At 42.6% G+C, this 24,719-nt stretch overlaps 1 protein-coding gene across 1 annotated transcript in view; it reads left to right on the top strand.

Annotated features, from left to right (window-relative positions):
• LRP1B (LDL receptor related protein 1B) overlaps window positions 1–24,719 on the top strand; it is a 3,669,685-nt gene that overhangs the window by 2,943,584 nt on the left and 701,382 nt on the right. The window contains exon 47 of the mRNA XM_086955170.1: window positions 4,272–4,391. Within this exon, the coding sequence (XP_086811296.1) occupies window positions 4,272–4,391 (120 nt within the window). The remainder of the gene's footprint in view (window positions 1–4,271; window positions 4,392–24,719) is intronic.

Here is a 24,719-nt window from a genome sequence, read left to right as displayed (position 1 = left end):
TTTGTAAATTGGTATACAGGGAATGTAATCAAAGGGCTACTAGTGGGATTGCAGCGCTGCTTGTTTCCACCCACACATGTAGCCTTTTATACCTTTCTCAGGTCTTCCATTAAAGGACCAGCGTGTGCAGTTCATTGCCACTTCATCGTAGCATTTAAATCCACTTGCCAGGGCTTACACTCCCTTTTTATGATACATAGGTCACCCCTAAGATATGCCCTAGACATTCCCAAGGTGAGCGTACTATGTAAGTAAAAGGTAGGACATGTACTTTAAAGTTTCACATGTCCTGGTAGAGACAAAGAGTTACATTTGCTTTTCACTACTGTGAGGACTACTCCTCTCATAGGCTAGCATTGTGAATTCCTTAAAAAATGTTATCTGTAATTCCTGATTAGAAAGGATTAGCTGGATCACATTTCATATCCTTGGAATGGTAATGATAAATCATCTCATTAATGTTAAAGTTGGATTCAACATTACTATTTCAGAAGTTCAACTTTTAAAAAGCGTTTACTCATAAAAGGGGTTGGCCCTGACAAAGACAGCTAGGTAAGGCTTATATATAGGAAAGAATGAAGCACCTAAAAATGTTCAAGCTCGTAAGGTATATGGACTTTCAATCTAGTTCCCTAGAGCGGATCCTATTTCCATACAAGTGTTTCCCAAATGGTGAAAAGTGTCGACGCATTTCAAATCCATATATTATTCTTGGGATTTTGCTCCGGGCTATGACTTTCAAAAGGGGAACTCCTTGTCTTCGTCAATTATCGTGGGTTTTTCCTCAACTCAGATCCACATGAATGGCAGTTATAAACAAAGTTTCTTCACGAGTGTGTCTCCTCCAACTGAATCGATTTGTTCCCTTTGGTCAAAAATTTACAGAGGATTCATAAACTAACAAAAAATTTGGTTTATTGTTGCTGCAAAAACAATGACTGTAATTCATTTTGGAATCAAAATATTTTAGCGTTTAATTAATTTGTTGTGTGTTTGTAATGTTAGTTGTACTGTTGCAGTTTGTTTGCATGTGTAATTATCAAAATGAAAAGTGTTATCTTGTCTCTGCTTCAAAAGACAAAATGAAATGGTCTTTTCAAAACAATGATTGATAAATAAGTAAATAAACCACGAACACCAATGCAATCTGTGTTTGGTCGCAGTCTGTTTAAGTAAAAAACAACATGTGAATGTGTCAGCTAGGTGCTTTGTTCTTTTCTACTTTTAGAAAGTGGACATTTCTCTGCTCTTATTGCCCTATTGCCCTTGGCTAGCTTGAGACCTCAATGGACTCACATCCTTATTCCTGTATAGTGAACTGCCATGTACTGACGCAGATGGTGATTATAAATTATTTTAAATAATGTGCTTTACTGAAGCTACCTAACATGTGGAGGTTGACCGGAGACTCGCAGTGCAGACACACACTGCAGCAGGCATCGAATTAAGAGTCAGTCTTCTCTACAGTAACACTACATCAATACTACAGTAATACTTTGCATTAAATCATCATTCAACTGCCAAGGATTACCCAATTAACTGGCTGGCAAAGGTAGTCAACATTAAATATCAGGTAAATTAGTGAACATTGGGGATTAATTTGTCTTCATCTCGAAAGTGAGGTCCTCACTTAGTAAAATGATTGTGAGGATTTTGCACTGAGATGCAGCTGAGAGGCTACATGTTGGGACTGCATAGAAGTGAACTAAAATGAAATATACTCAGAACATAGGCAGGCTGGATAACAAGCACTCGTGGAGTGTGTTCACAGTCTGGGTGCAGTGCAGTCTCACAAGAGCAGACCCAGCGCAGCAACTGTTTACGAACAGGCAAGCACTGTGACATCCGATAAGCTACGCATTTCACTGATGATGCTTGTAACTCCCACAAGCACAACACTTAGACTCTAGTCATTGCTCTAGGGGTCTTCTCCATTTTCTGTGGTGAGAGCTACTTCAATGAAATACGTTGAAAGCTACCATTATTATTAGTGTTGTATAATTTCTATTTTTATATGTGTATTAATTCAACCAAGCAACATTTTTCTAGTTTAGTAAGCCAGGCTCCACACTGGTGAGCTACTCAGAGGTAGCGGGAGAGCTACAGTGGCTAACGAGCTACTTGTTGGCGACCCTGTTGTCTAATTCTATGAATTGACCAATGAAAATGAACCCACAGGCCAAGAGTAAAGCTTAACAGGAACCTACATGGAAGGACGCCCTTAAGCATAAACATTTCAGGAATGTTAACGACTTAATGAGCACTAGAATGGCAGAAGACAGCAGCAGTTTAAGGACAAGAGGAATACATACATTGTAAGTAACAGAACATGCAAGCAAATCTGTGCATTTATAACGTACGTGCACGGCACTCCCGGAAGTCCATCTGCTAGGGGACTGCTCCAGAGAGCCTTTTGCATAATCCAACAAGCAAACAAAATGAAAAAGGTGGGTGGAGCTCAGTCTCCCCACCCAGCCTAGAACCACTGTCTCCCACCTTGACTGCTCTGGGCTACCCTGCCCTAGCTCATTGAGTCTATGGAGAGTTGATAACTCTGCTCTGCGTCACTTATGCACAAGGGTGGGTTGTATCAGTTCCATGGAAGGCAGGTCACTCCCAGCATCTGACACGAGTGCTCTCTCTGGCTTCTGCCTCAAGGGCGAGGGGGACCTCTTCTGGCACTTGAGTGGTTGCACCACATTCCAACTGCAAAAATATAAATAAAAAGCACAATCTAACTAGAGCCTTACTAAGCAGCTCGTACTTGTAAAAATATCTCCTCTCTTCTTCCATGAATAGTGGGGCAATGCCCCTTACACTCATATGTTAGAGGTTACAGTATATGCATTGCTTTGCAGCAGAGAGTTAAAAATAGTTGGGCACAATCAAAAAACTATAGAGACTGCCTCTTATTTCTGTTTGATGTCTCTAGATGAATATTTGACTTTCTTCAGAGAGTGGGAGCACTACATAGTACACGCACATCGTGCCATTCACTCCTCCTATACTCCCTCACTTTTCCTTCCTTCTCCTCTGTTCCCAAGAACTAAAAACCATAAACCAATATGAAAGTACAAGTATCCTACTTGCATATAGGAAAAATGTACAACATCACACTTTAACGGCATCAACATGTCAAAGGCAGTAAGGCAATTAGGCACAACATTAAATTTGATCTTGAACTTGCCCCTCTCGGCACGTGCACATTATTCCAGAAGGTCACAACTCACCACAGTAAACTGTTGTGCTACTTGAAATCCAGGGCCCAGCCTAGCGCACTGGCCCACCGGGGTATCTGAACCCAGGCAGTCTCCCAAAGGTTCTAATCAATCCATACATTTTGGGTTATGGCTGGAGAGTACAGGATGACCAGCAGATCAGTCCCCTCTCCTACCCGTTGTACATGCTAATCATACCCCTCCTACGGTCAATCCAGTCACTGAACCTCCATTGTTGTGCATCCCCATTTTTTGTTAACTATCAGTGCTCCGCCACAGGGTGAGAAGCTCCCTGGCGCTCTCATCCTCCCCACCAGGCACTGACTGTGCCCTGAAATTGCCCCCAGTATCAACTGGATAAAGATCTCTTGCCCTTTGCCCGAAAGATGCACCCCGTCCTGATGGAACAGGTCCCTTTCCCTAGCTGGAGAAAATTGTGCCGAATTGTGCCCAAGGTGGAACCTGCTAAGATTCTTTAGACCGAATGGTTCAGCTTCTTTACCGTCTCGTTCATGGCCCTAACCGGAAACAGTACGCAACTGCCTCTGCATACTGGGGCGGCTGTATCCACACAGTATATGCTACACACCAGGGCTCCCTCCTTACTATGCAAAATGCACCAGCCGCTAACCGGAATCCTCGTTCCTTAAAGACGTCCCAATGCTGCCCGCTTGCGGGCCACGGGGACAAAGAGGCCAGAAACCCTGGCGCGCAGCCTTAAATGGCCGTCCTGGTTCCTACTATGCCCCCTGATGATGTCACCAACCTGACCCCTACACTCGGCCCCCATAGTGTGACTAAGGGAGCCTCATCAAGAGATGATATATGTACATTGACCTTCCAGCAGAGGGCTCATAAATATTTTTCTTGATAATTCATCATCCAAAACATTGTTCTTGTTCTGGGATGTAAAGCCCACCTCCGTTATTAATTCTAACATTTCTTATATTATATACATAGATCTACAGTGGGATCGTATTACTGCATTAGTCTGATGTTTGTAACTAGTGATGGCTTCCTCACTCAATCTGCGCTATGTTTTTATATTTACAGAAAATAGACGCTGCCAAAGAGGTTTTAAGCCATGCTACAATCAAAAGTGTGTTTCAAATAATAAAGTATGTGATGGAGAAGATGACTGTGGTGATAACTCAGATGAAATGATTTGCAAGAGTAAGCATTTTTAACATATTTAAATAATATTGTACAGAATATTTAATAAAATGAAATTGGTCTACTGTAGTATTGCCTTATTTCCCGTTTAGCTGTATTTATTCCATTTGAAAGGAGAGATTTTTCTCTGTAACATCACATACATTTTGGTTTAAACAAGTAAAATCGACTATGATTGCACAGTTTTGCATGACCAAGGCTAATAAAATATTACATGCTGTACAAAAAAACAAAGAGAGTTGAATGTGAGAAAGGAAATTGGTGAACCTGGAGGTCAAGGGTACTTGTAGTAACGAGGCTGCTCGGGTTCAAGATGCGCTTAGCAAAACAGGAACAGTGTTGTTTAATAAACAATACAGCCAGAGGTCTGGGGATGATATCAATTTATACTAGGTTTGTGTTGGTTTTTCATACATTGTTACATGAAGCCATAAACGTATCCGGCGTACCATATATGGTGAGGAATGTTGGTTGCTGGCTTAAAGTCATAAATTAGTGGTCAAACATTAATACCGGTGGGTATCCACCATGGTGGGACACAGTGTGGCCAGTGGTAAATGTGATGTCTGGCGTGGGGAGTACATGATCACTATATGTGCTAGGTCCTAATTGGCTATGTGTTCTTAACTCATGTGACATTTTACTTTATGGTGTTGTTCGAAGTGTTTACCCCATTGGAACGTGTGCTTTATTTGTGGCAATATACCTTAACCATTGTGATGTTACTGCGCTTATCTGTAGGATTGATCAAGAGTTTCCTGCCTGCGTATTTGCCGATCAGTTATTTACCCTCCCACCTGTGACATATCAATCAGTGAACCTGGGCCTAGGTTGCAGGTCTTGACTGACTACATACTTGCGTGTGGGGGTCGATGTGGAGTTCGGGACGGGGGATTTTATTGATTAGGACTTTATTTCATTTTTGTTGACAAACGGATCGATATACATATTAACCAGGCAAACATGAGGCATAAGGAAAAAGATTTATGTAGGTGAAAAGAGAGTTGGACACATGCAATTAAATTCTCTGCAAAATTGACAAATCTAAATATTTATCTCTTATGCTTGCAAGCCCCCATGACCGGTGTCCTGGTAGTACCTTTCAGTCTCCTTCAGGAAGGAGCTCTATTATCTTATCCATTCAGCGAGAATGAGCAGTGGTCATAATAGACCAAGGTATTTCATTCTTGATGAAACTGAATTCTTCTTCCACAATGAACCCATGTCTGTCCTTGACTTTGAAAATACACTTTCACAGTAGAAATACATTTTTGGTGTCTACTTGTTTATTTAGTAGAAAGTCCTTCTACCTTAAGCTACCAGTGTTTAAATCACATTAAAAAATGGTCACCCTGCTCCATCGTGCCATCAAGTTATGCCTCTTGTAAAAATCCCAGCTACCAAAAATGAATGGTAAATATTGTCCATCAGCAATTTCAATAACATACTGACTACATAATATATGAAGCTTTATAATAAAAGAGTGCAGAAAACTCATGCTTGAATATGAATGAATTATGTAGGGCCTGATTCAGAGTTTGGCTGGCAGAGTACTCTGTTGTAAACATGGTAGAGTACCCTGCCCAATAAACAATCTTCCACCTCCCTCATTATAGATAGGAGGCCATTAATAATTCTGATGATAGAAACCCATTGGCTCCTTTGATGGAATACTTCCTCTGGTGGCTTAATGGAGTAGCTGCCTGCTTTACTCAGAGGAGGGTGGTGTATTGCCAATTTTCCTCTTCATCACCCCCTGGTAAAATGTGGCTGTAAAGGACAGGAAGAAACCCAAAATGACCTCCACAACCTGGGAGAAAGCTATTTTTTAAAACAAACTTTGAATTTGGTATACTTATTGCACAAACAGAAGATTCACTAAGGATATTCAGACAGCTTTTGTTATGTCTCTCTTCTAAAATTCTATCTGAAAGAGAAATCACTTTCACTCAATCTAAAAATCTAAAGTGGCTCCCAATCCTAGAATAGGAAACAAATATGGTGTTTTGTTTAAATTGTTAATAATAGGGTAATTCTCCACTTAACACAAAATGTATTTTAGGAAACTGTTATAGCGCACTTCCTATAAGACCACAGCAAAATACAAGGACCATCTTACTTCATCAATCGCCCAACAGAGATTTACGTATTTACCTGATCAGATTCAGAAGTTCATAATAATTATATAGAATTAAAACTTTTTGTTTACAGTTTTTGGTTCTTCTGGTACATAAGCAGAAACCCTCATCAATGCTTGTTATAGCTGTTCAGAAGCCTGCCTAGTGATTGTTTTCCTCCTCTGTCAATGGAATGATCCTCTCTAATAATAATCCTCAAAGAAGATTGTCAGGTTACATCTAGAAGCAAAATTGAGTTATAGTTCACTTTTTGTGTATAGAAATTATGCATGCTGAGTGACATGATGATTGAAATATGACAGTTTTGAAAAATGCTTTGATTATCAGTGATACAACTGGGACTCAGACATCAGGACTCACTTATGAAGCTATACACTGTGAACTATTTCATTATTAAGTTCTTTATTTGATTTTTATTTGTGTTTATGGTCTACTCAGTTCACTTTATGGAGCCCCTGAGTCACTTGAGTGAAATGCAGAACCCACTTATGAGAGGCATCAGAGTACAACACTCACAACCTTTTGACTTTATTTGATGTCACCAGCTCCCAGAACCTCTTGCTGATGCTAAATATTGATGATTTGTGTCATCCATTGCTCTGTTATTCTTTGCTATAACATGAAGATTCTATTTTCAAGTAAAACATTCATGGTCAGACCATGCATTCTTCAAAAGGGCTACTGGGATTCTGAGGTAAATTGATAGACATGTAAAACTGGATTTTTTTCAGTAGTTTCACTGTGAAATGATAAGCGATGGTACTTAAAATAGATTCTAGTTTGTTTAATATAGACACAAAAAGCTATAGTGTTCAATATACTGGCATACTTGGATCCCAGTGTCATAAACTAAAGTAAAAACTAGCTTATGTCCCGAAATTTGTAAATTGAATAATGTACTGGGGGAGCCCTGGATCACAGTTATAACCACTTCATTGTGATTGGTCTGCACCCTTGTTAAGAAACTCTGGGGCATAATATCAAGCAGGGCGTTAAAAATTATCGCTGGTTTAGCTGCAGAAAACTGCTGCTAAAGCGATTATAATGGCTTGATAATATGCCCTTAAGACTTCCAATAGAAACCCATGTTCTGGTGTGAACATGGGCTTCTACTGGAAATCTCCAGGGCATATTATCAAGCCCATTTCTGCAGCTAAAACTGCGATAATTTTAACGCCCTGCTTGATAATATGCCCCTCTATTCCTTAATCAAGTCCAGAACCGAGTTTTCGGGCAAAGAAGTCAATGATGCTCTTCCTAATGACCAATCTGTGTGTGTACATTTATCTCAAGTGTATCATATGTATATCAATAATTTTCAACTTTAATAAGTTTGCAGTATATTCAACATGGCTTTCTCTATCTTATTTGCTTTTAATTTACAAAGGTTGATCTTTAGGATTCGTCCTGTACTATCCTGCCACGTTAAACTAATCATAAATTAACATGCTAAGGGATAAAAATCCCCTCTTGAATGTTAAATCAATTAATTCACTCATTACTTACAAATCATAAGTTTACCATTTGCCTTTAGTAGTATGAGTGATGTGTTTCTAAATAATACTCCACGGCCTCTCGTGTAACAACAGTCTGTATGAACCAAATTTTTGATTATTAATAGTTTTTAATTTTAATATATTAGATACTAATATTGCTAAACTATTTGATTTGCATCCACTCAGATATTGATTCAGCTTGCTTTGAAAAGGAACTAATATAATCAAGTATCTGTTCATCACCAGACCAGATGTTATAGAGAATGCAGATGGCACATTTGATTATAAAACAAAGAGATTGCATTTTTATTCCTACCCAGTTACACTCAATAAATTGTGATATCATTTATTCTGCAGTGAGAACACAAACATCAAAAGGGAATTTCAGTCCAAACATTTTAATGGCAATATGCATAATGACACACACTTATCACTCCACTTTACAAAGTCACTGTTCCTGTGCCCATTGTAGTCAAATTAGCATTTTCTATATAAAACTGAACTTCATTAACAATTAACATTTTCATGAGTCATTTGTCAGAAATATGTACAAGTCAACTGTAAACTGTGTTATGAGTAATGCGATTCCCAAGGATATTGAAAGCATTAATGCTATGTTGAGAGTTAAATAGTCATATCCTTTAACTCTCTAAATGAATTGGGGCTGGAGACTTGAAAATATCTACGCAATTTGAAGGTTTTGTAAGCAGCATCAGAAACGTGGTCACCCTTTCCTAACGTAAAACAGGAAATTCCATGTTGCTCGAAAGATACTCATTGTGTGAAAAAGGTCCATTTGAGGATCTTATTCGAAGCTCAAAATAATTTAGGGCATGGATAAATATATGGGAAAATATAATAACTATCGTCCTCAGCCTTAGCTAGGAGTCTTTTCCATTAGATTTTTCATTGTGTGCTTAATAGGGAAACAATTTTCAAATAAAATTCCTTTACTTTCAACACAAATATATGCAAAACTGTTTCTAAGAGAGCATCTAAAATAAGGATTGTAAAAATAAATACTATGGAAAAATACTGGAACTTTTTAAGTATTTATAAAAAGTAAAGCAACTTTTTAACCGAACATGTGACATCTGTAATTGTCATTATCTCCTAGTTTCTGTTCATCCTGACCTTGGACTAGTAGTTACAGAAGACTGCTGATATCAAAAATGTGACGGCAAAAATCAGCCGATGATGTGAAAAGCAATTCACTGAGCATATATGAACTCATTTAAACAATTAAAAGGGTGTCTGAACTTTCATATGCCTTTCCTCTGGCTGAAAATCATAGTCATCATCATCAGCATGAAATGATTTTGGTCTCATAAACTGAGCCATAAATAACATTGCACAGTAAATTATCCATTATCATCCTAAAACTGCAAACCTCTGTCCGAGATTGAAACAAAGAAAAACTACCCAGTCACTTCTCAGAGAAGAGTTGGTTAGTTAGTTAGTCTAACCCCCGGGCATTTCTCCCAAAACAGCAGTTTTAGTAGACAAAACCAGGCTCCCCCTATATGTAGGCTTCTCCAGTGTAACTTTAGCTAGTTTTATGTCCTTTCAGCCAACATGAGCCAATTTGTAATCATTGGACCATAGGAAAAGGGGAAAAAAAGAAAAGGCAACCTTTTTTAATACATGCACATTATAAAGCAAATGACATAGTCAGCCTATAACAGTGTAGGGGAAAATGGGAAAAATCAACTTAGAGAGAGGCAAAAGAAATAAACCCCTGATCCCACATATCCCAAAAGGTTGTTTTTTTACTTCTCTTACTTACTCGATCAAGAATTGAAATATGTTGGACTGAGTTAATCCATTCTGGCTTAGTAGGTGGGATCGGTGTAACCCATTTAATACATATTTCCCATTGTGCCAAAAGAATCAATACAAAAAGTAGTGCCCTCCGATCCCTGGAAAAAACTTCATCTGCCACTTCTTTTATGCTTACCCCAAAAATCACTGTTGATGAAGTTAACCCCACTATTTCTCCCATAATTTCAGAGATAATGTTACTTACATGATCCCATAAAGACTTGATTGAAGGACAGATACGTTTAGGTGATTGCATTTGTAAGTAGGTATGGGCTGGCCTGACCTGGGTAAATTTCATACCAGGAATGATAAAGTAAAAATTTACAATGTAACTCAGCATAAAAAACCACAGAACACATTTTCGATCAGCCGGGCCCGTGCACGAGGAGCAGAGCAGGCTGTGAACGTCTGTGAATGCCGCTGAGAAATGCCGCCGCAGCTGCTGAGAAAGGCCTCTGAAAGGCTGCCGAGTTGTGGACTGGGACTGGATTGGCCCCCGCTCTCATTTTCTGCTGAGGTTGGCAGTGACGGATCGAACAACAGGTGACAGGCGAGGCAATCCGGCACATGAAGGAAGCCTGGGAGAGAGCTACAACAGAGGTGAGCAGGGAGCAGAGAGCGTGGCCATCACTATTGGCGGCCGCTGAGTGTAGTGCCCAGCAAGACTGCGGAAGCGGCCCAACTAGGTTTAGTGTGACTTGCAGTCTGCCAGTGTGCCCTGCTCTCTGCCCCCAACCCTCCACCTGCCTCTCACTCCCCGTAGACTGGTGCTTTGTGCCTATAGTGCCCATTTGGACTCACTTAAATTGTATTGTTCCGTACTACCCTGCATTGTCCAGCATTTTCCTTCATTGGCTATTATCGTCCAGCATTGTCCAAGCATTATTCTGCATTGTTCTGCACTTGCATCTGCATCTGTACCGTCTGTCTCCTCTGAGACCAAGAGTTGTACTAGACCTAAAGGAGCTGGTCATGGTCTGCTGCTGGCTGCAGTTGGTTGCTGGATCACCTAAAGTGTATGGCAGGTACAACAAATGCATCATCCATCTATAGCTTGCCTCCCTCCTTGCTCCAAGGTCTCAGCCCTAAACCTGCTTACCTGCCATTTGCTATCATCTTGCTTGTTGACACAGCAGGAACAAGTACAAGCGATAATAGCGGAGGGAGCAACAGTGGTGAGAGCTAGAGGCTGCTGAGAGCCTTGAGTGTTGAGCGCTGGTGATCCAGGGACTCACCAGCAACAGGTACTCCAATATCATATACTCACCTGGGCCCATAAACACACCTACACACACACAGCCGCGCAATAAACGCTGGAGTCAAATTTTATGATTTTCTACCATTTCAAGAGTAGTCACCTCTTATTCTCAACTAATCTTTCACTGCTCAAAAAGTTCTTTCTTCTGTTCAATGGACCATTAGTTGAACTAGTTGATGGTGAAATGACATAAAATAATCTTCTTACATGTATGAAATTCCAACAGACTTGGGAAATGTTTTAAAGCTTTATCTAAAATTAATTTCATGTGAACCACTTAAAAAGTACAGTACAGTCTCCGTCATTCATGGGAAGGAAGATTCAATTCATCAATCATCAAACACATACTCTATATCTTGCAATGACTTTTGCTCAGAAAGGAGAGGATAGAGATAAAAGTACATCTGCACATTCACGGAAATGATAATTACCTAGGATGATGTGAAAACCAACCCCCTGGCCAAGGAGCTGGGAAGGGTCCCCCAGGAAAGTTCAGGTGACAAAGGCTTCAGGACAGGAATCAGGACAGGATAGATGACCTCTCTAACACCGACGCTTGCGTAGCACCCCTCTCTGACACTCTAATCCTCCTCAACATTCTTCCATGATCTTCTTCTAAGTCAATTAATTTAAGAAAGATGTTTCTGCATTTGATTCTTCATCAGCATCTCTTGTCACTCCGACAGCATCCCGAGCTCTGCAGCATTCCACAAATCTCCATCTAGCTAACTAACTAAGACTACCTCAATTATACTCTTCAATATTCATGTACCACCCATGAATGTTTCAATATCATAAAAATACTAACTCTGATTGGACAGGCAGGGAGGTAAGATCATCACTCAATGCTTATTTTTCATCTTAGTCTGTCAGTCTATTGTTCATAAATAAAACCCCTTACTTTGTATTCAAAATGTGTATTCCGACCCGTAGTCACATCTTATTAGAAACAAATGTTAAATGTTCCAAGCAAGTCTATTCATTCAGGAGTCTTCGATGCTAGTTCCCAGGGTATGTATCTTTTGTGTCCTTGGATGGTATTCAAGAGTCTCATCACTCTTCCAGCTCAATTTCACTAGCCATGCGCAGAGGCAGGTGGTTAACAGACTCTCGAATCGAAAGGCCCAAAATAGGCACTAATAAGAGAGTTACAAGGACAAACAATAATTTAAAAAAATAAATGGTTTCACTGTATACCACCTATTTCTACTCTAATCCCGTTTCATTTATTAATGCTTTCACTGCATTAGCATTAGTAAAATAGGTTGGTTGAGTTCAACAAAGCAGATGCCAAGCATGAGAGCTTCCAAGCCGCCATCTTAATAGCATCTGCTCATGTGCAAGAAATTCCCTCCAAGCGACAGCTCGTCAAACTGCGTCGATGCTGCTGACACATGCAAAATAAAGATTTCCCATTAGCAGCCATTTTAGAATTTCGCTTGAGTTACTTATTAGTAAACATGCAGTCAAGCTTCTCTGTCTTTCATGTTCAATGTGGTGCATATTAGTTTTACACAATATGGAATTAATACACTATTAGAAATTAAATGAGAGTATTTCTTCTGAGCAAGTCTCTTTTCTACAAGTCCTTGGCTCCCTCACTGGGGAGTTGACTGTTGGAGAGTGTTGGAGAGCTGAATATAACATCAGAACATTGGTCAGCAAGTAGTGTCATGAGGTCTGGCAGACTAAGACAACCACCTACTGGACTAAAGCCCAAATAAAAAAAAGAAAAGTTGACTGCAAGGTAGTCCCTGAACCAGAGCTGGTCCATGACAAAGTAATCGCAAACTGTGTTGTAGCAAATGCGGTAGCAAAGGTCGGAAGAGGTGGCCCTACAAGTTCTGCCGCTGAAGGGGGTGGCACCTGTAAAACCTTTGGTTCAGCAACACCTAACTTTCTAACTCTAACCAACCGCATGTCACCATTTAGGTGTCAAGAATCAGAAGATCTGATAAACATCGAGGGGGTGCAGCAGAGGAAATTTCCATTTACTTTCCAACCAAAAATCTATTATAATTTTTCCTTTTTGAAAGACCCCAGAACAGTAATTTATTCCAACACCGAAAACGTAAAGGGACTCCAGCCAGGCAAACTTGATTGTATCTCATTGAGTAACATCAAGCCGGTAGAGTCTCCGGCAGAGTCCCCACCAATTGTAAGGAACAACCCCCACAACTCAGATGGAATAACCACGGCAACAGAAGATACAGCCGCCCTGATAACTGGTGAGGCTAATAGACTATCAGGGGCTAGAGCCGGTAGAGACATTAGAGACGGAGGTGAGCCAGAGCAGGTGATCTTGAGTAATACCCTGCAATGAAAAATGCGGCCCCTCGAGTTGCCAAAAGGGGGACAAACCCCCTAACCAGACGCGAATAGCCAGCTAGACAAATGCGACAGAAATAACTTGAGGCAAACAGAAATCATTGATCCGGCGGACCTTAGGGATACGCCAGACCCCACTATGGAACAGGGCAGGCACACTGATCACAAAGCACAGGATTTGTTATTACAGCCAAAAAACAGTTCTCCCCTTCAAATGCAAATTATCCAATCTGATGCTTAGGAAGCCCTGGTAGGGCTGGTACGGCTCAACAACTCAACGGACAGCACATCTCCAGAGCATCGTACACTGCTTCCCTATGATGACTCCTATTCAATGAACACTGATATGACCTTTGTAGCTTCACAGGAATGGGAGGAACTAGTCGCCTCTTACAACTTAAAACCTATTCTGCACCACTCACCTGAGGGAGCAATCAGCATCCAGTGGATAGAGAAAAGTAATCCTACAGGATGTTCAACCCTAGAATCCATCTGGGTAACAATTTTAAGTGCCTTGCAACACTCAGCTGCGGCACTACAATGTCAATTGCATAAACTCGACCTGCAGCTCACGGTTCTCCAAACCCTGGCTGACTCCATCTCAGGGATTGATTTGAAATTATCAGCTCTCAACGGCCTTATGAAGCGAGGGCAGGAAGCGGTTCATGTACTTCAATTGGAAAAACCAGAATGCTCTTGTGCACCAATAGTGGACAAACTACAAACGTTACCATCAGTGATAGGAGACCAAATATTAGACTGAAAAACAACTGTCTCACCCAGTATCCATTCAAGTATTAGAACAGTGACAACAATATTGGAGCATCCAAAAGTGGGGCTGATATCAACCAGCCCGTATTTTCCCTCTGTTGGCAGTGCAGCAACAGCAACAATAATAGAGAGTGCAGTATCTAAAGCCCCCTATCTCCTGAAAGCTCGCGGGGAGCAAAAAAGGAAGGGAAGAAATAGGAAGTTAGCAGGTCAGGGTTTATGCATTAAGTATCAGCCCCATGCAACTCTAACAGCTCCTGAATTCAACCTTGAGGCCATTAAGCAGGCCTCCACTTCCACCTCGGCTGACAGGCCTGAGCACTCTTCCACGGTACCAAAAGCTGTCCTGCCATCTGATCCGGGCCTATAAATGGAGAATGTTTGGCTGAAGATAACAAGCAGAAGTCAACCCAAATAAGAAAAGGGCTAGTTACATTAAATTCAGAACTAAAAAGGACAACTAAAAAGGACCAAAATGTAAGGTCACCTCGAGATAACACTCAGAATAATAATACAGAGTCACCACAACAGCCAACAAGCGGAAATGCAAACACAACTAGGGTGTCAGGACTACAAGAACGCAATGTGACCACCAGCAGATCCCCCCAAAGAGGTTCAATCCAGGAGATACAATAAGTCGTTTTACTCAACCCAGGCCCTCTGGACATGAGGGATCTCTCACCGAGCAAATGGTGGTTCGACTCGACACGAGGAAGGTACGACTACCATCATATTCATCCCAGGGTATGAATCTCAGGACAGGGTGGACGTATTAAACAGACAGACTATATTGCGGCTCCTATGCTCTATTATGAGCTTTGATAGCATTAGCTCTGCAGATCTCCTCTCTATAGAGTTTCAACCAACCAACAACCTGCAATGTCCAGAAGAAACAAAAACAACTTGGAATTCTAGCGAGGTAGTTACTAAAATTATGAATGTTTAAACATTGAGTTATAAAGTTGTAAGTCAAACTAACACCACTATATCCGACACCTTTTTTACATACCTGTACGGATGGTCCATCTAAGAATGCCACCTCAGTACTAAAAGGAGCCAGGAGCAGGGCCCCTGGAGCGCAAGCCATTCGCTCAAAGCTATTTGCCTCAAATTTAGATTCTAGGGAATCATATCTTGCTACGCTGACAACATCGCAAAATTGGAGGCAAATACAGCGTACAATTACAATGGAGCAAAAAAACTGACAACGGAGAGAGCAGTTCAAAGATGGTCCCGGCCGAGACCAACAAAATCAGTATATGTATTTGGAACATCAACGGCTTAGCCAGCAAAATCGAGGACCATGAGATACTGCATTACCTAAAAACATTTGATATGATACTGCTCCAAGAAACCTGGGAGGACCAGGCCTTTGAGCTTCATTGATACACTTCCCATTGTGTTCCAGCAACAAAGGGTTGTCTCTTTGGTCGCCGTTCGGGGAGCCTAATGATTATGGCATCAATAACTAATATAGGAGAAATCACACCTACAGAGGCTCAAATCACACCTCCAAGTTTCATTCAAGCAGGAAAGACAACACTCGAGTTTATCAAGGTTCGTCAGGAAGTAATAATAATTAACACCTATATCCACCCTAAACAAAAGTCAAAAGCAGCTAAGGTGCTAATTGTAGCAATAAAAAGGTTTATGGATGAGCAGGTGATTTCAATATGTACCTCATTGGCTCTGGAACAGACAAAGCCCTTGTGAAAGACCTTACTGTCACCTGGGTAATACCAAACCAGGGCTCCCCAAAAATCGAAAAATCCACCAGATATTCAAAACACCTGCTCCAGCAACTTGAATATTTTAATTTAAGAGTATTGAACGGCAGCTTTCAGGGGGATAATCCACCTGCCCCCACGTTCCGTTCATCAGTTAGACTTCACGTTTACAACTTTAACAATGCTTGGTAAAGTCGCACCTTTTGGAATAGGCCACAAGGAACATAGCGATCACTTGCCTCAGGAAATTATGCTAAAGGCCAATACAGTCTTCACGTTAGAGTCATGCAAAGGGAGCAATGTAGAAGGAGCCTCAAATCTCAAGCGATTAAGGTGTAATCCCAGTAACATTGATGCAATATCATGTACAGCTAAAACATTTTAGATCCAAGGAATCAGCTCCAATATAACAGAGGAAGTTTGGGCTGGATACCTCTTCAACCATTTTAACAACACAGCTGGAAATAAAGGTGAGGCAGACAACGAAATGGGGAATATGATAGAGAACAGGGGTTACACTAGCAGGGAAAAGACAGGGTCTAGCCCCATTACAGTCAAGCAGCATGATCCACAAGGAAGTGAAAAACATCTCCGGGAGGTGGAACCGGCGAAGGCTCAAATACTTCATTCTCCGCCAAAGAAGAACATTATGGTCCAACGCCAACTGACATAAACATCATGCTGGATGAGGGACATAAGGGTTAAGGAAAGGGAATTGGAGCAGAAGTGTATGTTGGGCTCATAAAGGTCAGGCAGTAATTCAAGAAGGAGGTACTTACAAGCTTAAGACAATTAAGGCTTTAGTAAGATACAGTATGGATAACTGCTGCACAGAGACATTTTGGATTAATATCCAGGAGAAGAATGGATGTATCCTTGCCCCTTTCTTATTTACTTTATATATTAATCAACTGGAGGTCCACCTGTTAAGTGAAGATTTCAACTTGCCACATACAAGGAAGAGTGTAATTCCTACCCTCTTTATGCGGATGACACAGTGTTGTTGGATGGTCGTTTCCTGGAGAGCAATAATCACTGGATTCGTTTGGCATGTTTATGCCATCACTTGATCTTAGTATGAATTGTAGTAAGTTTCACAGCATTATTATGTGCCCAAGGTCCATAAAGACCAGAAGACATAAGGTCAAAGATTGTGAGATCCCTATGCTAATGTCCTTTTCATATCCTGCAGTGTTATATTGCCAAAGTCTCTCCTGTGCCCCGTCACTGACCTAAAGCCTGGGGCAGAATTACAGGCACCCCAGGTCTAAATGGTATTCCACCAGTACTGTATAAACATGATGTGGCGTTTTGGTCTATTACCAGTCTTCAAAGATATAAAGGATAAAAGAACAGTCCCGGAGTGCGTGAAAAAGGATCCATTATCAGTCCAATTTTCAAACAGGGTGACAAGAAACTTCCAAGAAATTACCGGCTAATTGCCCTCTTTGATGTGGAGGCAAAATACTTTTGATCATGTTGACTGAATTAAACTTTGGCAAAAAATTGGAAAGTTGTTTGATAACAACACCACTTCAGGACCAGCTTAAATAGTTGGACACACACACCTGGATTAAGATCAAACTAGGAGAAGGAACACACCTTTCCAAACAAATCCCGACATCTAAAGGGTTAAAACAAGGTTGTGCTCTAGTGCTTTTATTATTCAACCTTTTCCTAGCAGATTTGCCAGGTGAACTAGGTAAGTGCTCTTCTCATGCTCCAAAACTGGGGAACATATTGCTGTCAAATTTGTTGTATGCCAACGATCTGGTGTTGATAAGTCGGCCTTCTTTTGAATGCACCTTATACCTTTTCAAAAAGGAATTCCCTGCAAACATATCTCAAGAAAACTAAGATCATGGCAGTAAATGTCTTAAAAAAGAAAAGGATTAATTGGCATTTAAACGGACAAGGCTTGAATTTGACAACCTGCTACAAATAACTGGGGGTACTTATGGACCATAAAAACATATTCAAACCACAGCTGGAGTCTCTTCGGGGGGAGGGAACCACGACTTACCTGGTGATGAAAGCACTGAAGGACAAACTGCACGACTTAACACTTGACCCGTTGCTACAGGTGCTGCGAGCAAAATTGCAGCCGACTCTAACATATGGGAGTTCATCTCTCCAAGGGAAGGATGCCAGAGTCCTGGACATAGTGATGAGGAACAGCATTTACAACGCAACTTTTACCACGCACTACCTTTACCACGCAACTTTTACAACGCAAGTCGTTACAACGGCTTGCGCTGGGGGGCGCTGTAGGATAGGGAATGGTTTAATTTACTATCCAAAACCTTTCCTACTATCCACAGGAACTGGAGTTGGAATAGTAAATTGAACTATTCACTATCCAGCGCCCCCCAACGCAAATCGTTGTAACGACTTGCGTTGTAAAAGTTGAGTGGTAAAGGCATGCGTTGTAAAAGCATGAATAGTAACGACATACATCCCATAGTGATAGCCAACTGCTATAGAGCAATTTTCCACCTGCCAAAATACGTTTCACCAGCCCAAATACGGCTGGAATTTGGACTTTAAAAACAATCGGTGGAAAGGAGTGTGTACATAAGTAGTTGGCACAAGATCCGCAGCGCAGAGGTTGGATCGTTAAATTCCCACCTCTGGCTCGATTTGCTCTGCCACAGAAAATCTCCAGCTAGGGACTTTCTGTTTGACTCACTTAAAGTATTGTGATTGTCTTATCTCTGGGGAACCCCTACTGACCATTTGTCTTTTAAAAAAATCATGAAAAAATCAACGCAAATCGTATCCGCCATAGATGAAAAGTGCAAATGGTTGGATAATGCTTAGCGGTTATAAAATACTGCAACAGCAATCTTACCTCAAAACTGGTGTCAAAATAAAGATGAAAGGAAAGTTCTTAAAGCTACGACTTGGTGTTATTCCGATTACCCCTCATCTGCCGTCTGGTAGAGGAGAGACAGTTTGCAATTCTGTCGGCTATGCAGAGTTGGTAAAGAGGTCATTATCCATGTCATCTGCTCCAAAATAAAGGACATTAGGTATAGCTTACTAAAGCTTTTTTTTAAGCAGAACGGTATCCGTTCCTGCAGGCAGGCAGTAAAGCTTTGCTTCGACCCGTCTGAGACACAGCTAAATTTCCGGCTTACTAAAACTTTCGACTAAGTAACAAGGTGGTATAAAAACATGTTGCATGCACAAACAAATGCAGCTGGTAAGGGTACTGCTTGATACTAGCTAAAAATGCTAAAAATGATAGCGTATAGATTACTGTTGTCCTGATTGATGATGGTAAGATCTCAACATCTATCTAAGCCAGGACCAGTTCACCTGATCCTGAAGTGTGAGCAGCTTAAGAACTGTTCATTCCATGGCAATAATGACCAGCCTACTGATCAAGAAGCATAGGCATTTTCAAATCAATTGATGAGCACTGTACTGTCCTGTGTGACCTTCTAAAAAGCTCAAGAGTGGAGTACAGGATAAATATGATTAGTGTACTTGATTTCGAAGCACAAGCACTTTGAGATCTGCTCAACCTAAGACATCATGTCCAGTTTACTCGATCATAAAGCACAAGTACTTTAAGATCTGCAGGCGAGTACCATACTGAACTGTGCAATCTTAAACAATGCCAAGAGTAGAGTTTAATAATGCTTGTTTCTGCAAACTGTTGCCTAATACAGTACAATTACGATCAGCTTACTTGATGCAGAAGCATAAGCATTTTGATACTTGCCTAACTCAAGAAACTGTGTCCAGCTTACTTAAACCTGAAGTGCAAGCACCTCAAGATCTGCCGATCACATCATACCAATTTGTGCAATTTTAAGCAATGCTTAAAAGTGGATTTATTACTGCTTTGTTTCTGAACATTGTTGTAGGAAGGTGGATATCTGACTATGGTTACCCCCAAACTTTTTGCCTGTGTTTAGCTGGTTTTTGACATTGTTGGCCTGGGATCCTGCTATTCAGGGCCCCAGGCTGATTGCTCTCTCCTTAAAATGGACTCCATGTACCTTAGGTGCATCACAATTGGAACTGGTTCGCCTTATTGGCCCCTGTAACAGTGTACCCTAGGTACCCAGGGCATAGGTGTTTCCAAGGCCTACCAGGGGCTGCAGCATGTATTGTGCCACCCCTGGCCTGGCCTCCAAATTTGACACAACTGGCTGATCACTCAGCTGGGGTAAATTGGTGTAATCACCTCTTGCTTAGATATAGTATCCCTGTATCTAACCTTAACTGGACACATATGTTCCTATCAGCCACTCCTATGGAAGGCCTCATCAATCCTGGAGGCAGAGTGCTTGGAAATATGTGAGCTGGTGCTCTAGCATGAGCTGTGCCTGTTAGCGGCTGTCGGGAACAACTCTCTTAGCTGTTCCGGGATATTGCCATAACATATACTCCTAAGTGCATTATAATCCTTGCGGTTATATGCTAACTTTGGTTTGGCTTTATCAAAACATGTCGAGTTAGGTGTCAAATGATTTGGAATACTATCCCCTCGACAGTTCTGTCGACGAGGATAGCATTCCACCCTTCTAGAGGGACACGACATGTACATAGCCTTAACCTCGGTTAAAGTTAACCAGAGCCTCAGCATCACAAAATGGACGCTGCCACCACAGACACAAGTCTGACCTCCTGCTGCTGGGAGTCCTTCCAGCGAGGGAGGCTTGGACAAAGGGTTTCCTGCCTTGGGAGGTGCGAGCACCACCCCAGACAGGATTTTGTGTATTGGGTAGGACAGGGCTGAATAGATTGAGACATGCCCGGGGCACACAAGGTGTCCCCGTGCATAAGCCAGTCCAAACCGGTCCTGGGACTTTCCAGACCCAGGCCTGGCGAGGAGCTGGACAAAGGAAAGGGGGCGTAACCGCCCCCCTTCCTGGCCCCACCCAGAGGAGGGACCTAGCAGGTTATCCACCCCTCAGATTGGAATAAGAGTGGGAGCAGTGCCAGAGCACCTCAGATCATCCTGAATCAACTTTAAACAAAGAAGACAACTGGACTTCGACATTCTGCTGCACAGAAGACTGAAGAGAATCTCCCTTGTGGCCTAGGAGTGGCCACCCTGTGAACACAGGCACCAACCAGCAACTCGACGTCTGCTTTGCTGCCACCTCCCGCCGAAGCCCGAGCCCAGAGCCTGACAAGACTCAGACTCCCAGACTTCTCACCGCCCGATCCACAGTCTCTGCAAAGAAGGGACCCGTGGAGGCACCGAGAGACGTGGGACCGGACCTCTTGAAAGACACCCAAAAACGTGACTGCGCAGCATCAGAGGCATCCTTGATGTTGTGCTTTGGGGACTGAGAACCCCCACCACCGAGCAGCCCTTGCACCGAAGATCATCCCCCCAGCATCTCCACGATCTGCGTGGGGCCCTTTTGCATCGTGCCACTTGATGCGCCATCCCGGCCACTAGCCACATGGTCAGCGGCCATCTTGGCAACAAAACCGACAAACTACACTAAGGGTCTGGTTGCTCCACACTTGCCGTCGCTCCTGTAAAACGCAGCACCCGCTCTGACCTTGCTGGTCCGAGTGATAATCCTTTTTTGATTCCTGCGTGGCTTGCATTAGCCAAGGCCTGTTTGCTCCAATCAAGTTGCCAACACAGCCAACAGCGAGAAGCCTGCGTATGACAGCTCGTGACCGACTCCTGGACGTCCTTGACCCCCGGTGTCCACGTGGCTGCAGAGAGAAGCTACACCTCAACGCCTGTTTGCACCCGACATCGCCTGGTTCCAATCTGGTTCCACGGTAGTCACTGGCTAGTGACTTTGAACATTGTCCCCTCTGCTTTCAGGTCTTCACATCTTCAGATCCACCCTTGGATCCACCGGAACTCTTCACATCGAGCCGCCTGCAGCGTCTTCAGCTCCAAGCACCTCTAGGGCCTGTGTCTCAAGTTTCAGCTTTCTAGGTCACTCGGAAGGTTCCGAACTAACTAACTTTAATACTTTTACGCACCATAGACTTAACATTGGTGAGTGCGTGCACTTTAAACACTGCACCCGAGTCCCGCAGGCCTTTCCCGACTTAGTCACTGCTAGTCCCGATCAGCTCCAGCGAGTCCCAAGGCCCTAGGCCTGTTTCCTTTTAGATTGGTATCTCTTATACCACTTTCTTAGTATATGGTTTAGGTGGCCCCTAGGGCTCATCCTTATTGTGCAACTTTTGTGTATTTTAAACTGTGTTTTGTTTAACGCTTGTGCTTCTGGGCTCATAAAGAGTTCAGGGGATATTTGTAGTTAATAAATATATATATTTTCAATATATAGCTGTGTGGTGTCCTTTCATTTGGTATTCAAGGGGGTTGTGTGTGGTAATACAGCTGGCTTCACATGCCTTTCAGAGTTTAGCCTAAGACTGCTTTGTCCACGTTACCACTAGGATAACTGGTCTATAAGGTTGACTTACAACCGATCATCAAAAGGGTTGCTTGGCATGGTACAAAGTGATCACTAGAACTAATGAGCATTATATACCAGGCCAACTTCTCACATTGGTGAGCAGCGGATTGGGGTCTGAGCTTGCTGTTGTTTTACCATTACAATCTTTGAGATTATCATTTGAAAGATCATACAGGTACCTGTTAGGTACATATAAAACAAGACTAGTATACTTAAGTTCTACTGAACTTAGTTGTTGTAGAGGATAGGGAGTAGCACACCCTGACTACATCTACTAGATGGGTTTAGTAGGTAAACACCAGTGTAGGTAGATTGCAAGATATCCACCCACATTAGAGCAATGTGTGGAGCAGAGGGGTCCAGTGGACTTACTCCTGTTGAGAGTGACCATCCAAGGGCACCATCCAAATTTGCTATCTTTTCCTTTAAGGAACTAAGGCAGCTTTGTGCCTTAAGGGGTCTGAAGACAGGACCTTCCCCTACTACAGACCACCTTAGAGAGATCTTAGACCAGTCTGAGACTCTAAAGACCTCTAAAACAGACCCCACAGGGAGTGCTGAAGGAGGCTCTCCCACTGAAGATGACAATGCTGATGCCCTTGTCCCCTTAGTCCAGGTAGATGAGGGTGACCAAGTCACTGGAGCCCCTCAGGTAGATGAGGAGGAGGAAGAAGAAGAGGAGACAGAAGGGGGAGCAGTGATTCTGACGATGGCAGAAATAGCCAGGTGCTAGTGAATAGGCTTAACCAGGCAAACTTAAGTGTATTTGGGACTGAAGCAAGGCTGACCTTGCCCAGACACCCAAGTGGACTTAACCAGGGGCGTAGGAGGAGTAGGAATCACTCAGGTGACTCCAATACCTCCCAGGCTTCTAGAGGTTCTCATGGTCACTCCAGAAGGGAGATGACTAGCCCTCAGAGAAGGGAGCACGAGGCCAAAATGAGAGAGGCTAAGCTTAGGATCCAGAGACAAGAATTAGAAGTTGCCCTGGCCCAAGAGAAACTTGCTAGAGCAAGACAGCCTAGAGAGAGTGGATTAGGATCCACTGGTGGCAGCACTATCCCTAAGGATAAAGACAGGTCTTTTGATACAAGAAACCTGAGTAACATTGTGCCCCCCTACAAAGCTGGGGATGATATCCACAAATGGATGACTGCACTTGAGAGAGCCTGCAAGGTACAGCAGATCCCTCCGGAGCAGTGGGCAGCAATCCTGTGGCTCTCCTTTGAAGGTAGAGGCCGAGACAGACTCCTCACAGTTCGTGATGGGGATTCTAGAAACTACATGGTCCTGAAGAGTGCTCTGATTGATGGGTTAGCTTAACCACTGAACAATACAGGTTAATGTTCAGAGACACCCAGAAGACACAGACTCAGGACTGGTCTGAATTTGTTGAATGTGCCACTAAGGCTATGGAGGGCTGGTTGCTGGGAAGTAAGGTTACTGACTATACAGGATTGTATAATTTAATTATGAGAGAGCAAATCTTAAGTAATTGTCAAAATCAGCTTCTACATCAGCACCTGGTTGACTCTGATCTGACCCCCCCACAAGAATTGGGTAGGAGGGCAGACAAATGGGTCAGAACCAGGATCAGGCCTAAGAACCAGGGTGGTGACCAAAAGAAAGAGACTACCAAGCCTCAAGAGAAGGGTGGGGATAAAAGCAAGGAAAAGACTTCCCCAGGGCCCCAAAACTCCAAGAATGGGGGTGGGTCCCAAGACACTTCTTCAACCCAGAAAAAGACTTATTGTCATGCCTGTAAACAGGTTGGGCATTACAAAGCAGACAGCTGTTGTCACAAGAATGGCAATAAAGAGAATATACCTCCAAGTAAGGCTCCAACACCTCCTGTCACTGTCAGCAGTGGTCCCCCAGGTGGTGGGAGCACCCCCAATAATTTGGGTGGATTTACTTGTGGATCTCAGGTGGATTCTGGCCTAACCAGGTCCCCTACCTCAGATACTCTTGTCTATGAGACTGGCATGGGGTTTGCCAATTTCACTGCTTGCCCAAACACTTTGAGCAAGTATAGACAGGAGCCCCTCATCGATGGCTTGAAAGTTGAGGCCTTCAGAGACACAGGGGCTAGCATCACCATGGTGGCTGAATGTCTAATCCCCTCAAGGCAACTTTTACCTGATGCTACATATCAGGTGACAATCATTGATGGCATAGAAACCAATCATCCCATGGCAGTAGTCAATCTTAGCTGGGGAGGTGTCACTGGCCCAAAGAGAGTGGCAGTGTCATCAAACTTGCCTGTAGATTGCCTACTTGGTTATGATTTGGAAATCTCAGCCTGGGCCGAGGTTGAACAGCAAACCCATTCTAGAATGGTAAATCTCCATGGAAAGGTTAGTGGGGCTGTAA

Source organism: Lissotriton vulgaris, chromosome 2_1 (assembly GCF_964263255.1).
Source record: "Lissotriton vulgaris chromosome 2_1, aLisVul1.2, whole genome shotgun sequence".
In the NCBI taxonomy this organism is placed as follows: Eukaryota; Metazoa; Chordata; class Amphibia; order Caudata; family Salamandridae; genus Lissotriton; species Lissotriton vulgaris.
This window is presented reverse-complemented; position numbering and strand designations above follow the sequence as displayed.